We start from the raw sequence: 13,482 nt of genomic DNA, 5'->3' as shown, positions 1-13,482 counted from the left end.
TATAATTCATAAAATTATAGCCCCACTGGCCATTCTCCCGTAGCTGGGAGCAGTTCACACCAACAGGGCTCTACCCCAATGCTGACCTGCTCTACAGGATCCCAGGAAGGTGAGCATAGCCTACCAACCTGTTTGGGTAGTACAGCGATAGCAACTGAGGCTTCCAAGGCTTTCGTCAGAAGATTGTGGGCGGAAACTTCCAGGGGTTTGCTCTGAGCTTCTTGAGGCTTCTCAGCTTCAGCTGCAAAGTGAGTGGGTGTTTCTTTGAGAAGCAGAATCAGAGAGAGACATAGGGAAAGAGAAAGACAGAGGTGTTTCCCTTAGCTATGGAAAGTCTATAAGAGAGATCCAGCTTGCCTCCTCTTGAGCAGTCAGCAACAGGAGTCCTGTCCTTGACACCTCAGCCTCTACAGGATTGAGAAGTAAAACCGTTTGCTGGGGCTGGCCTGACTCACCGGCTGCCATGCAGCAGCCCTTCAATTACCCATATCCCCAGATCTACTGGGTGGACAGCAGTGCCAGCTCTCCCTGGGCCCCTCCAGGCACAGTTCTTCCCTGTCCAACCTCTGTGCCCAGAAGGCCTGGTCAAAGGAGGCCACCACCACCGCCGCCGCCGCCGCCGCTACCACCTCCACCGCCACCACCACTGCCTCCACTACCGCTGCCACCCTTGAAGAAGAGGGGAAACCACAGCACAGGCCTTTGTCTCCTTGTGATGTTTTTCATGGTTCTGGTTGCCTTGGTAGGATTGGGACTGGGGATGTTTCAGCTCTTCCACTTACAGAAAGAGCTGGCAGAACTCCGAGAGGTAAGCCTGCTGGCAGACTGCTGTGCCCTGGAGGCACCAGGCATAAGGGGGTGGAGGGCCCACTGCCTGGCTTGCAAAGTGCTTTTCAATCCTTTTTTTTTTTTTCTTAGAAATGGGTTGTTCTAGTTATTCTATTCTATAGGCAGAGAAATGGAGGCTCATAGGAGTGAAGGGAATATTTTTTATTTTGTAAAGAATCAGAGCCCAACAGTTTTTCTTTCCTCAGTTGTCAACTCAGTCTGTTGAACCACTTACTGCCTCATACCTAGTGATTTAAGGAGTAAAAAACAAACAAAACTTTTAAGTTTTGCTTGGAAGTAAATTTGTTCAGATGACCAAACTAAATCTTGAAAATACTTAAAATACTGGTACGATTTCAAATCACAAAACTGAGGGACAGTGAAGCAAAATTGCTTGACCAAAGCCTGAGTCAGCAAAAGTTCTGAGGTATTCGGATTCTCTTTCCAGGGCTTGGTTTATTTGACGATTCCGTCTCTTTTGCTTAAATAATTTTATTTTTATTATGCATCTTTTTTCTTTCTCTTTTACTAGTCTACCAGCCAGAAGCATCCAGCATCATCTTTGGAGAAGCAAATAGGTGAGTCCTTTTTCACATGTACATTGAGTTCCTAAAGATGATCCTCAGCACTGAAATATGTTAATGGAATGCCTTATATTCTGTCCTACACTTTGGCTTATGTATACTATGAGAGGAATTCTGGCTAATTCGGAATCTCTGGTCAGTATGATTCCTTGAGCTGCTTTAAAAATGTGAAGTGAATTGAATTGCTCACAATCAATATAGCTGAGCACGGCACACAATTCAAAATCACTTCCGCTTGACTTTGGAAAGAGACACACATATACAACCGTGGACTTTTGCCCCCTGAGCAGTGGTTCCAGGCCTGTCCCCTTCCACAGACACCCTGGTCCTGGCACACATGCCAGTGGCTATGACTCCTGGGAAGAGAAGGCGAAGTGAAGGCAGAGACAGATGTTTCTGAGAAACGTCCTCTCCTCTTTTAAAGCCTCTAAAGAGATTACAGTGAAACTTTATTTACAAAATGTTTTATAGGATGTAAGCTTTTAAAATGTGGATAATCAATTCCGTACATTAGAATGGTTTTTCTTGAAGTCACTGAGAAGCTGAAGGGAAGACTTCAGCCATCATTCAAAGGATGTTCAGCTTCAGAGGCGGTCATGAGGTACCCTTGATCACAAAGGAAAATCCTTTGTATGGGAGCTAGGGCAAGAAGACGATATGTTGGAACACTGATCTCATGAAATTTCAGGGCATAGTTTTGCAAGCTCTGTACAGATGGATTTTACAATGTGCTTCACTAGCCTAAGATTCATTGAAATTTTAGATTTAGATTTACAATGAGATTCACTGAAGTTTTAGAGTTGGAAGGAAGCTTAGAATATCTAGTCCAGCCATTTCATTTTTTTGGAAGAGAAACAAAATGCCAGACAGATTAGGTGAATATGCCCAAGACCCCTAGTATGGAACTGGGGCTAGAAGGAACACAGGCTCTTGATGCCTTGTCACCTACAGGGCTTTCCGGGACTGAACTGGTACCTCATGAAGTAGGGAAACTCCTGTCTCTCTGTAGTGAGCATGGAATGAGAAATAGAGGAAAAGCAGGATACCTCTGCAAAGACTATAGATAGATCTCATCCTTAGAAACTCAGAATAAAGAAGAAGGCAGCACTGGCCATCTATTAAGTGAAGTAAGTTTCAGTTTCTCTGGATGTGGCTACTGCAGGCAACCCAGTCGTCTGTCTACTGTCCTAGACTGTTAAGTTCTTATAGGAGCCACTGTTGAGAAGCTCTGGCCCCTGCGTCTGTGTCCTAATCCTTAAATGTTAGGAAGTCCATATGTACACAAGCAGAGTGGAAATATTTGCTAGAAAAATAAAGCCTCTGGAGGATGTCTCAAATAAGATTATTTTGAAAATCTGTGGAATGTGCCTGGTCTGATAGGTACCTAAGCATTCATCTTTTACCCCCTCTCTGGAGTCAATTTAGTGATTAAAAATCAAATGACCAGATGAGTCAGGTCCATCTACCCCAGTAAGCAATTATCTTCTCTAGATCAACCCAGATGAACCAGAAATTGTTAAATTATCACAAGGAAATCAAGTCAGTAACTTTACTAATAAGAAAAGAGATGCAAATTAAAAATAGGGAACACCAATTTTCATCAAATTAGTAAAGTTAACAAAAACCCAGACTGACAAAGATTTGAGAGAAAAGTGCTGTTTAAACATTAGTTTCAGCCAGTATACATGTAAATTGCTATAACTTTTTCTGAAGAGCACTTTAGAAATACATATCAAAAGCTTGAAACTAATAGTTTATGTTGTAATCCTATCACTAAGAATTTCTCTTAAGAAAATAATCAGAGATGTGCCTAAAGATTTATATATAAGGATGTTCATTACTTCCTTATGAGCCTATTTATAATAAACAATCCAGAAGAAACTTGAATGCCTCATACTAGATTAGTTATATACATTATGGTGTATTCAAACAAGCACATAATAAGCAGCAACTAAAAATGATGTATCAGAAGGACATTTAATGCCTTGGGGATTGTGCAGTGTGTATTGTTAGATAAAAAGACAAGTTACAAAAGGATATGTTTCGTTTCACACTGACTATGTAACCACATATGCACGTTTTTATATTCTTAGGAACTAGAAGGTTCTACACACTGACATACTAACAGTGATTTTCTCTGGGAGATACTACTATAGATTATTTATACTTTCTAACTTGCTCCTTTTTACATTTTCCATTTTTTTTCCAGTTAGCTAATTAAATCTTTTATTCATTCACATGTGTGAGGCTAGATGTTGGGTGTTGGATGCTGATCGAGGATGAGCCAGCCCAGGGGACCTGTCCTTATAGAGCTTTTAGCATGGTGAAGAAGCTAAACAAAAGCAAGCAAACAGACCATACAATTCCAAAGTTGTACTAAGTATAAGCTGAGAATCCTTTTTAAGGAGGTGTTTATGCTGACGCCTGGGGGGTCAGAAGCCTGATGAGTGAAGGGCTGTGTGCATGTACTGTGGAGTGGGGTGGGGCTGGGGGAGAGCATTTCAACACTGGGAAGGGCACATGCAAAAACCCTGGGACAGGAAGCACTCATCACCAGTGTCTAAGGTATCTCTGCAGTTTATTTATTCCAGCATATGTACAGCAGATATTCTTAGTGAGCATGTTCTGTAAAAATAATGTTGTACTAGGCTCTGTGAGGGATAAAAAGATATGCAACATGTGGTTCTCTGTTCTATTTCCTGCCGGTGCATGGCTGAATGCCAGATGAGTCGCTCGGGTGGTTTGCGGTGTAGGAATGCAGAAGAGACTCAGTTTTGCCTTTCCTGTTCACTAACACCTCCTTCATGGTGGGTTGTCTTGGGTGACCAGAGAGGTCATGATCGCTCAGGTAATGTTCTCTGTGAATTGGGCCATTCTCACACCATATGTGAGTTTTACAGGCTAATCACGAACCTGACATATTCAAGCATCTCGTGTGAATATTTATTGAGGTCTCAGTTAGCTGAATGCGTTAGCTAAGTGGCAGCTGTCTATCTTGTCTGAAATAGTTGAAGTCAGAGAAATAGTGTCTGTTTTGAGAACTATTGTCTATTCTTCCATTTAATTTATCCGACATTTGCTAGTAACATGCCCTGTGTTAGGAACTGGGCTTCTCTGGTGAATTCAACATATCGTAAGGAACTTGTCATTATTTGAGCGGAACAAGATAATTTATGTAGTTACCCCAGAGAAGAGGAGTCAGAAATGACAAGAGAGGGGAAGACAGAATGATCCTAGATTTCAAAAGAGGGAAAGATCATATTTGATCAAAAAAGGTTTGAGAGGGTTTCCCAAAGAAAGAGGTATAGTCCTTATAGGATGTTTAGGAATTTGACACAGAAATCTGTTTGAAAGAACATTATGGGCAAAAGGCATGGCATGAACAAAGGCACAGAGGAAGGGAAGTGGGGGTACGTGTAGGCCACAGAACTCCCGTTGTGTGGCAGTGCTCAGTGGGAGTAAGGAGATAAGGCTGGACAGATGGGCTGGGATTGTGTGATGGGGAGACTTGTATACAACTGCATCTTCAGGGAGGAGCCATTAAAGGTGTTTGAGGCCTGAGTGATATGAGGTAATTGTCTGAGGACTTAAGATACTTAATTTGGGGAAGATTGTAAAATGTCCCTGGGGGAAGATCTGGTGACACGCAGATAGATTAGTGTTCTTCTTCAGTCTCTTTCCTGTAAGTCTTAGGGACAAGAGAATCAGAGTGGACAGAGCCCTGGAATTGGAGTCAGGAGACCAGGGTGTGGTCCCATCTCTGATGCTGACTAGTTGGATTAGTCACCCAACTTCTAAGCTCATTTTGCAATTGATAAGGGGTGGGACAATACATACCTCAAAGGGTTGTGGTGAGTTCTAAATGCAATAACTGACATGACAGCTCATTATGAATAAACGTTTATATTAATTATATCTTATTGTAACATTATAATTTATGCATGTGTCAATCTTAATTTGGTTTATTTTTTACCTCTTTGTTTCTGAAATATAGACCACGGTGAATCCCGCAGTTCAGACTTACATGATTAGTATATGTTAGACTGTTGCCATTTATGGTTTTAAAATCTTTTTTTAAAATGATGGGATTTAAATTCCCACCAAAATAATAGTTGGTATTTCATTTTAACATATATTTTTCCTCTCTCTATGATACAGGTCACCCCAGTCCACCCCCTGAGAAAAAGGAGCAGAGGAAAGTGGCCCATTTAACAGGTCTGTATCTGGAAGGTACGGGTGGGATTTGGGAAAGCTTTTGGCAAAAGGCAAAATGGCTGCCTGGTTTCCATTACCAGGTGCTAGAGAGTTGTTACTTCCTGGTGACAGTATTTGAACTCAATCATACTAACATTTTCCTTGTCGAGTCAGTCTTATAAACACACTTCGATCCCCTATTCTCTGGGCAAGGCCTTCTAAATTGGAGACCTGGAGCTGATTATGACATGACCCGTGCCCATAAGAAGCTCATTCTTTTCAGTCATTCCAAAGTCCCTTAGGTGATTGGGGGCACAGATCCAAGAGGTGAGAGCTGAGAAGGTGAGGAATGAGGACTTGTTTTAGTCAGCGCTTTCTTGGTTTCTTGGAAGAGCTTCACTCTGCTTTGTCCAAGAGTATAAACAGGAGTAAGAAGGGAGACTCACTCCTGGCACTTGTAGACTTTCAATACGTACCTGTAAAGTGGAGTGAAATGATATGGTATGGGCACTCCCATTATAAACTCCCAAAAAAATAAATCATAAATAATGGAATAAATATCACAGAAAGTGGTAGGCTATTGTCCCTGGAATTATTTAGGCAGAAATTGTAGAATGATCCGGTCACTTCAGCAGACACTAACTCAATACCTGCTGTGCACCAATTTGGGGATGTGAAAATGAGTAGCATATGGCTCTTGCCCTCAGGGAGCTTGACATCTAATAGGGAAAGACAGGCATTTATGATAATTTCAGTACTGCAGAGATTTAGGTTATGTTCATGACGTTGTGGGGATACAAAGAAGAGGAAACTATACCCCAAACTGAGGAGCTGAATAATTCTTACTGCAGGTGAGATGATGGACCAGATGGTCCCTAAGATCCTTCCCAACTTTAGAATTTTAGAGTTCCTTGGATTTGGCTTTTTCCTTCAAGAAAGGAATTCAAAGCCTAGCAGTTTGGGTGCTAGTTCTGAAGATAATAAAATCTTTGGTCCAGAGAGCTAATATTTTCTCAATAATTTCTTACTGCAATGGATTAGGCGTATATACTATTGTTCCAATTGTGTGGATGACAAAATAGGACAACAATGTTGAGGAAATTCTGTGATGGATCAAGTTCTGACCCCTCAGCCAGTTCTATACAGGCTGTAATTCTGAGTGGAACATTTGTTCAAGGACGGGCCCACAGTTTTGCCTTAGAAACTTAGTTTGTTGGATGCATGACTATTCCTGGCTGAAAGCTCCTTTCGGATTTATTTCAGGCAAGCCCAACTCAAGGTCCATGCCTCTGGAATGGGAAGACACCTATGGAATTGTCCTGCTTTCTGGAGTGAAATATAAGAAAGGTGGCCTTGTGATCAATGAAACTGGGCTGTACTTTGTATATTCCAAAGTATACTTCCGGGGTCAATCTTGCACCAACCTGCCCCTGAGCCACAAGGTCTACATGAGGAACTCTAAGTATCCCCAGGATCTGGTGATGATGGAGGGGAAGATGATGAGCTACTGCACTACTGGGCAGATGTGGGCCCACAGCAGCTACCTGGGGGCAGTGTTCAATCTTACCAGTACTGATCATTTATATGTCAATGTATCTGAGCTCTCTCTGGTCAATTTTGAGGAATCTCAGACATTTTTTGGCCTATATAAGCTCTAAGGAAAGCACTTTGGGATTCTTTCCATTATTATTCTTTGTTATAGGCACTGAAAATGTTGTATTCAGTGAGGGTCTTCTTACATGCATTTGAGGTCAAGTAAGAAGACGTGAACCAAGTGGACCTTGAGACCACAGGGTTCAAAAGGTCTGTAGCTCCTCAACTCACCTAACGTTTATGAGCCAGACAAATGGAGGAATATGACGGAAGAACATAAAACTCTGGGCTGCCATGTGAAGAGGAAGAAGCATGAAAAAGCAGCCACCAGGTGTTCTACACTCATCTTAGTGCCTGAGAGTATTTGGGTACATTGAAAAGGACACCTTTTAACTCACCTCTCAGGGTGGGCCTTGCTACCTCAAGGGGGACTGTCTTTCAGATACATGGTTGTGACCTGAGGGTTTAAGGGATGGAAAAGGAGGACTAGAGGCTTGCATAATAAGCTAAAGAGGCTGAAAGAGGCCAATGCCCCACTGGCAGCATCTTCGCTTCTAAACACATCTCCTGAGCCATCAGTGAAGCTAACATAGAAGCAAGAGAGATATTCTGGGGACTCATTCCATTCCTAACACAGCCTGTGTATTTCCAGTGCAATTGTAGGGGTATGTGTGTGTGTGTGTGTGTGTCTAAAGAGAGAATGTAGATATTGTGAAGTACATATTAGGAAAATATGGGTTGCATTTGGTGAAGATTTTGAATGCTTCCTGACAATCAACTCTAATAGTCTTTAGAAATCATTGATTGTCAGCTACTGAAGATGTTTTCCTATAATATAATAAATATTTATATAAATGTTGTGCGTTTTGGGAAAAGAAAACATAAAATAAAAAGTATATGTTAGGATACAAATAATTTTTAGAATTTACTAATATTTGAAATTTTTTTGCTTATTATTTCTTTCCTCCGTGGTTTCTTCATTCATTATGATGTCAGACAACTTTAAGAAGAATTTACTGGGGTGAGAAGAACTATGAAGCAAATCTTTCTGCCTTTGCCAAGGCTTCCTTCTCTCTCTATATTCTCTTTCCTCTTCACCTCCCAGAGTTTCCGTTACCAATATTGTGACCAGGGTTAAGCTTACCCAACTTTCCATAGATTTGATGAGAAATTATATTTTCCTGAAGGCAGAACTATGGCACAGTGGAAAGGGCACACACTTTGGACTAAAAAACTTAGATTTGAATCTTTGTTCTTCCATGTACTGCCTAGATAATCACTGGTTAGGTCACTTGACCTTCCTTGAACAAAAAAAGAGCTGAAAGTATCAGACATATAGAATATCAAAAAATGGTTTCTACCACTACTAAGCCATCCTATTAGAGCCACTTCATTCTCCAGAGGCCACTGATCTGTGGGATCCATGTAAACACCTTGTTTCTTGTATTCTCATGCTTGTCATTCACAATGGCCTTTTCCTATTTTATTCAACTACTTGCTATCATGGGCTCTCCCTAGACTTTGTTATCATTAAAGATTATAGTAACTCCTTTGGAATTTGATTTTAGGTGTCTTATTTTCACAACATCATCTCCTATTATTCCAGTGGAATTGGTCCAATATTTTCTTTTCTAAAATATTTTTGAAAATATTGAGACTTCTACTTGATAAACTTTATTATTTTCTTATACATACATCAGCTCCTTCCACATCTTGACTTCTATGTCCAGCATAAATTTCATCATCTGTCATGACAACCAGTACTTTGGAAAGACTCTCAACTCCAAAATACTCTCTTCCTCCGCTGTATTCCCCTTGCAAAAATCTTATTTTCTTTAAACTGTCATCTCAGAAGTTGGATGTTGCTGAACAAAAATTACCCAAACAGGCTTCCTAGTTTTAGTTTATTTTTATCTAACACGAATTTAAATCAATCAATTATTGATCTGTCACTGACTTAGTTTTGTTTTTTGATTGATTTGAATAGGTAGTACATGTACATGGTATACATTTTAAAAGATATACAAAGATATATGATGAAAGTAAGTCCTTTTTCCACCCTGTCTAGTGGCTCCATTTTTGCCCCCAAAGAGGATCACTGTTTCCTAACATTGTCTTCCAGAGATGATATATACAAAAATATGAAATCACTTTACTTCATAGTTTCTTAATCATGGATCTGTGACATTGTGAGCTGAAAAATTGCTTACTATGAGGTTGTCCTGCACACTGTAGGATGTTTAGTAGCACCCCTTCTCTCTACCAACTACATGCCAGAAGCATCCTCCCTTCCCCAACTTGTGACAACCAAAAAATATCTCCAGACATTGCCAAATGTCCCCATGGCAGGGAGGAGGACAAAGTTGCCTCTGGTTGAGAATCTCTACCTTACATTGATGAACACAATGGTCATTCAACATTGTCTAGCACTTTTCTTCAGTTCCATCGAAAGCATTTTTCTTTACTCATAGAGTCAATAATATCATATTTTTTCCTCTTGCAAACCAACCACATGCCTTCCTCCCACTATGCAACTCTCTTCTACACGAAAACACAATTCCACCGGCATCTGTATGATCTCTTCCTTCCATCCAGTCTCAGTAGAGAAATAGGACAATTTTCATTTGTCTGCTAGACTCACCTTTCCTCTTTCCTTCCTTGTCCCTTTTTAACATTTTCTTCTCTGAATCCTCAAATTATCCCTGTATATGAAATCATTTCCAACAGTATGTACATTTGTTCAAGTATGTATATATCTTTTCCAACAATATGTACATTTGTTCAAATATGTACATATCTTTATATGCATATATGCACATATCTTTAAGAATAATGTATTCGGGTAGGAAGAACTATGAAGCAAATCTTTCCAGGCCTTCCTTCTCTATATACATTCTCTTTCCTCTCCACCTCCCAGAGTTTCCATTACCAATATTATGACCAGTGTTACACTCACCCAACTTTCTATAGATGTGATGGTTACTTGTTTTTGCCTGGGGGCACAGCAGTGGCATAGTGGAAAGGACATAGACTTTGGACTAAAAACTTAGATTAAAATCTTCATTCTTCCACTTATGAGCTATGCAATCTCTGGGCAGATTCCCTTTCCTTAATAGACAACTCAAACCAAACCACCTGCGTCTTCCAGACCAAACCAGATGAAAACGTGTTTTTTTTTTTTTTTTTTACCCTTCATAATCCCCCAGTTCTGACTGTATTTCTCATTTCCCAGGAGAGACAAACATCTGGACAGGCTATCTCCATGTACATGGGCTCTATTTCTAGCACCAGATTGCTCTGGTGCAGGTTTCTCATGTGGCGTTCAAGTGTCATCTCCTCAGGTGTCTAAATAGAGTCCCCTCTTTTTCTCATTATTTTACGGTTATTATTTTCTTTCTTAGTACTTACCAAAACTTGTGATTATATATATTTTGACCACTTTAAAAATATTTGTTTTTTTCCACTGGAATAAAACTTACGAAAGCAAGTTTTTTTTTTTTTTTTTTTAAATACCTTATTTACCGCTCCATCCACATAAACTCACCTAGTGCTTGACACACATTAGAAACTCAATATATATTTATTGACCTTAGTTATAAGGCAGGTATCTCTCGGCTTATATATGTGCATATGTTTTTAAGAGTACTCTGAATCTATATTAGTGCCACATCTTGAATGTGTGTGAGCGGTTATACAGCTTTGAGTAAATTATCCAGTGGTATTTTGAGGCCAAAGATTGAAAAAAATTAATGCATTCTAATTAATGGCGTTGGAAAACAGGAAGGATATATTTGGTCCTTGACATTACCAGGAGTTAGGGCAGAGACAAGGAAAACTCCTGGGTCACGAGATGTAAAACTGTCATTTAGAGTATATTCAAATACTTGTTGAATAAGTTAATGAACAAAACCAAAGTTTCACGTTGGAATGTGTCATCTGCTCTCCCTAAAACTTTTGTATTTATTCATCTGCTCTGGTGGGTCAGGTTCCTGAGCAGGTGCTTCCTGGAGAAAGTCTGATAGGCACATTTGCCCTTCCTTTGGCTGGCTGCTGTTCTGTATCCCAGCCCTCAGGGTGAAATCCTCCTCATCCTGTCTCTCCTCTTTTGGCTTCAACCATCAAGTATGCCAGTTCCAAAGGGTCATAGGAAGTTTGCTAGACCATGATTCTTTTGCTAATGGACCCTTCTAGATAATGGTACCACAGCACAGAGGAAGTGGGAAAGGGGTTGGACATCCTGCGCTGTCTCGATGCCATTGGCCGGTAGTGATACTACTGGCACTTTCATCTCCCTAAGTCTGAGATGTTCTAGGATGCCTCTGGGACTTTCTGAGGGTAGGATTGTAGCTCGCTATGCTTTACTGATTCCAGAGAAGTGATATTGACATTCCCTTTAGGAACTTTGATTTTTTTTCAACCTCAGTTGGAACATAAGAAATGTAAAAAATTCAAAACTTTTTAATATGCTTATTGAAAATTGGATTGGCATTTTTCCTCTGTGAAATGCTAAATCCAAGGTAGAACACCGCAGGCAAACACATACATACGTAAAGGGTGCTTCTAGTTCAGTAGTTTGAGGTTTTCTTTTTTTTTTTCTTTGCAAGTAACCAAAAACACATGAAACCCACCTCTTTTCTCGGTCCCCCAAAGTGGTGTCTTTGTCTTCTCTGAAGTAGGTTTTGACTTACCACAGCTTAACCGGAAGAAGAGCTCTATTGTGGGGACATCATTGTGAGTGTGACTTACGTGAAACAGTTGCTCATAGAAAGAGAAGAATTGGAGAGAGAAGCTGCCTGCCTCCCCCAAAGCCATTGTATAAACTCTCCTTGGTAGGTTAATCCCTAGACTTTCCCTGGTCCTTATCTAAGGAAGTATGGAGGCCACATGTTGAATGAATTACATTTTTCTAAGGGGTCTGGGTAAGTTCTTGTGTTTGCAGAGATAAATTTTTGCATTCTGATTTTTTTTCTTTCCCAGGGTTTTGGATTATCCGAAGACAGAATGTGGTGATTCTAGAGAAGGGAGATTAGAACCCCATTATTTGTGGGGGAGGGTTCCGAAGTAAATCCCATTTAGAAATAAGATAGTCATTGATGGTACCAGGGACCTTTGGGATTCACTGGGAAACCAATCTGCCTTGGCAATATAGATAGCTAAGTTGGTATTCTGTCCCTACAGGTTCATCCAGAAGATAGGAAAGAATCACCCCAGTGATGACTTTTGACTTTTATCAAAGCTTCCCCTTTGCTGGGAAACATTTTTCCAGAGTTCTGGCTGGTACATCTTCAGAAAAAGGGCAATGCAGATATTCCTCCTCCCCTACTTGGAGGTTCCTTCTGCCCTAAGGGATCACCCTTTTCTTCTAATTCTCCATAGAATGACATAAGCCTCATTTCACATTCTGGGGAAAGTTTAGTCTTCAGGTTTTTTGAGAATGTCAGGGTAGACCCTCATTCCCTTGGACAATCCACATTATTGCAATTTTTCTGGCTTTCACTGGTTTCTGCTGTGGATATGCTGTCTACATTCTTGACACTCCCACTGTGGAATGCCTTTATTGCCTTCCAGGCATCACTACCACAAATTGCTGTGTATAAAGTCAACTGAAGGTTTGAGGCAATGGAGACACATTACCCTACGACACACACAGAATAAACTACACCTAAAAATGAGTATTAGACATCACCACCATTCTCTAAATTTGCTACAAGTATCTCCTTAAGCATACCATTAAAAGTTCTAGTATTTGAAATAGTATAATTCATTCATTCATTTACTCATTCAACAAGTGTTTATTGAGTGTCTATCATGTACCAGAAACTTCTTTAGGTACTGTGGATACAATGATATGAATAAAATCCCTTATAGCATTGTATTTTAATGGTTGGATGGTAAGTAGACAATAAAAAAAGCAAATAAATATTTAATAAGTCCTGTGGTAGGAAGTGCTAAAAAGAAAAATTAAACAAGGTAAGGCAGTAGGGAGTGATGGAAGAAGGACGTTCATATGATAAGTCACGAAAGAACAAGCCACATGGACATCTAGGGAAGAGCACACCAAGCAGAGAAACTGCAAGCGCAAAATCTTAAGGCCAAAAGGCTTTGTATGTTGGAGTGAGCTGGCAGGAAACAAAATTGAAGAGGTATTCAGGGACCAAATGGTGCAGGGCCCTGGAAGCTTTGAAAAGCAGTGTGGATTTTATTCTAAGTGTGATGGAAAGTCATTAGAGGACCAACAGCAGAGAGTGAAATGACCGAATTTACAGTGTAAAAAGACTCTTCT

General features: G+C 40.3%; 1 protein-coding gene across 2 annotated transcripts; it reads left to right on the top strand.

The window, feature by feature from the left end:
• The first annotated feature begins 273 nt into the window (after window positions 1-273).
• FASLG (Fas ligand (TNF superfamily, member 6)) lies at window positions 274-8,111 on the top strand. Of its 2 annotated transcripts, XM_012000417.1 has the most exons (4): window positions 274-808; window positions 1,361-1,406; window positions 5,571-5,627; window positions 6,870-8,111. In XM_012000417.1, the coding sequence occupies exons 1-4, from the start codon at window positions 464-466 to the stop codon at window positions 7,262-7,264; spliced, it is 843 nt and encodes a 280-aa protein (XP_011855807.1). In that variant the 5' UTR covers window positions 274-463; the 3' UTR covers window positions 7,265-8,111. The 2 variants fall into 2 exon arrangements, with proteins under 2 accessions (XP_011855807.1, XP_011855809.1); XM_012000419.1 differs by lacking the exon at window positions 1,361-1,406.
• Window positions 8,112-13,482: the final 5,371 nt, after the last annotated feature.

Source organism: Mandrillus leucophaeus, unplaced genomic scaffold (genome assembly GCF_000951045.1).
Source record: "Mandrillus leucophaeus isolate KB7577 unplaced genomic scaffold, Mleu.le_1.0 Scaffold629, whole genome shotgun sequence".
Classification (NCBI taxonomy): domain Eukaryota; kingdom Metazoa; phylum Chordata; class Mammalia; order Primates; family Cercopithecidae; genus Mandrillus; species Mandrillus leucophaeus.
Note: the sequence above shows the minus strand (reverse complement) of the source record. Positions and strands in the feature narration are given on the sequence as shown.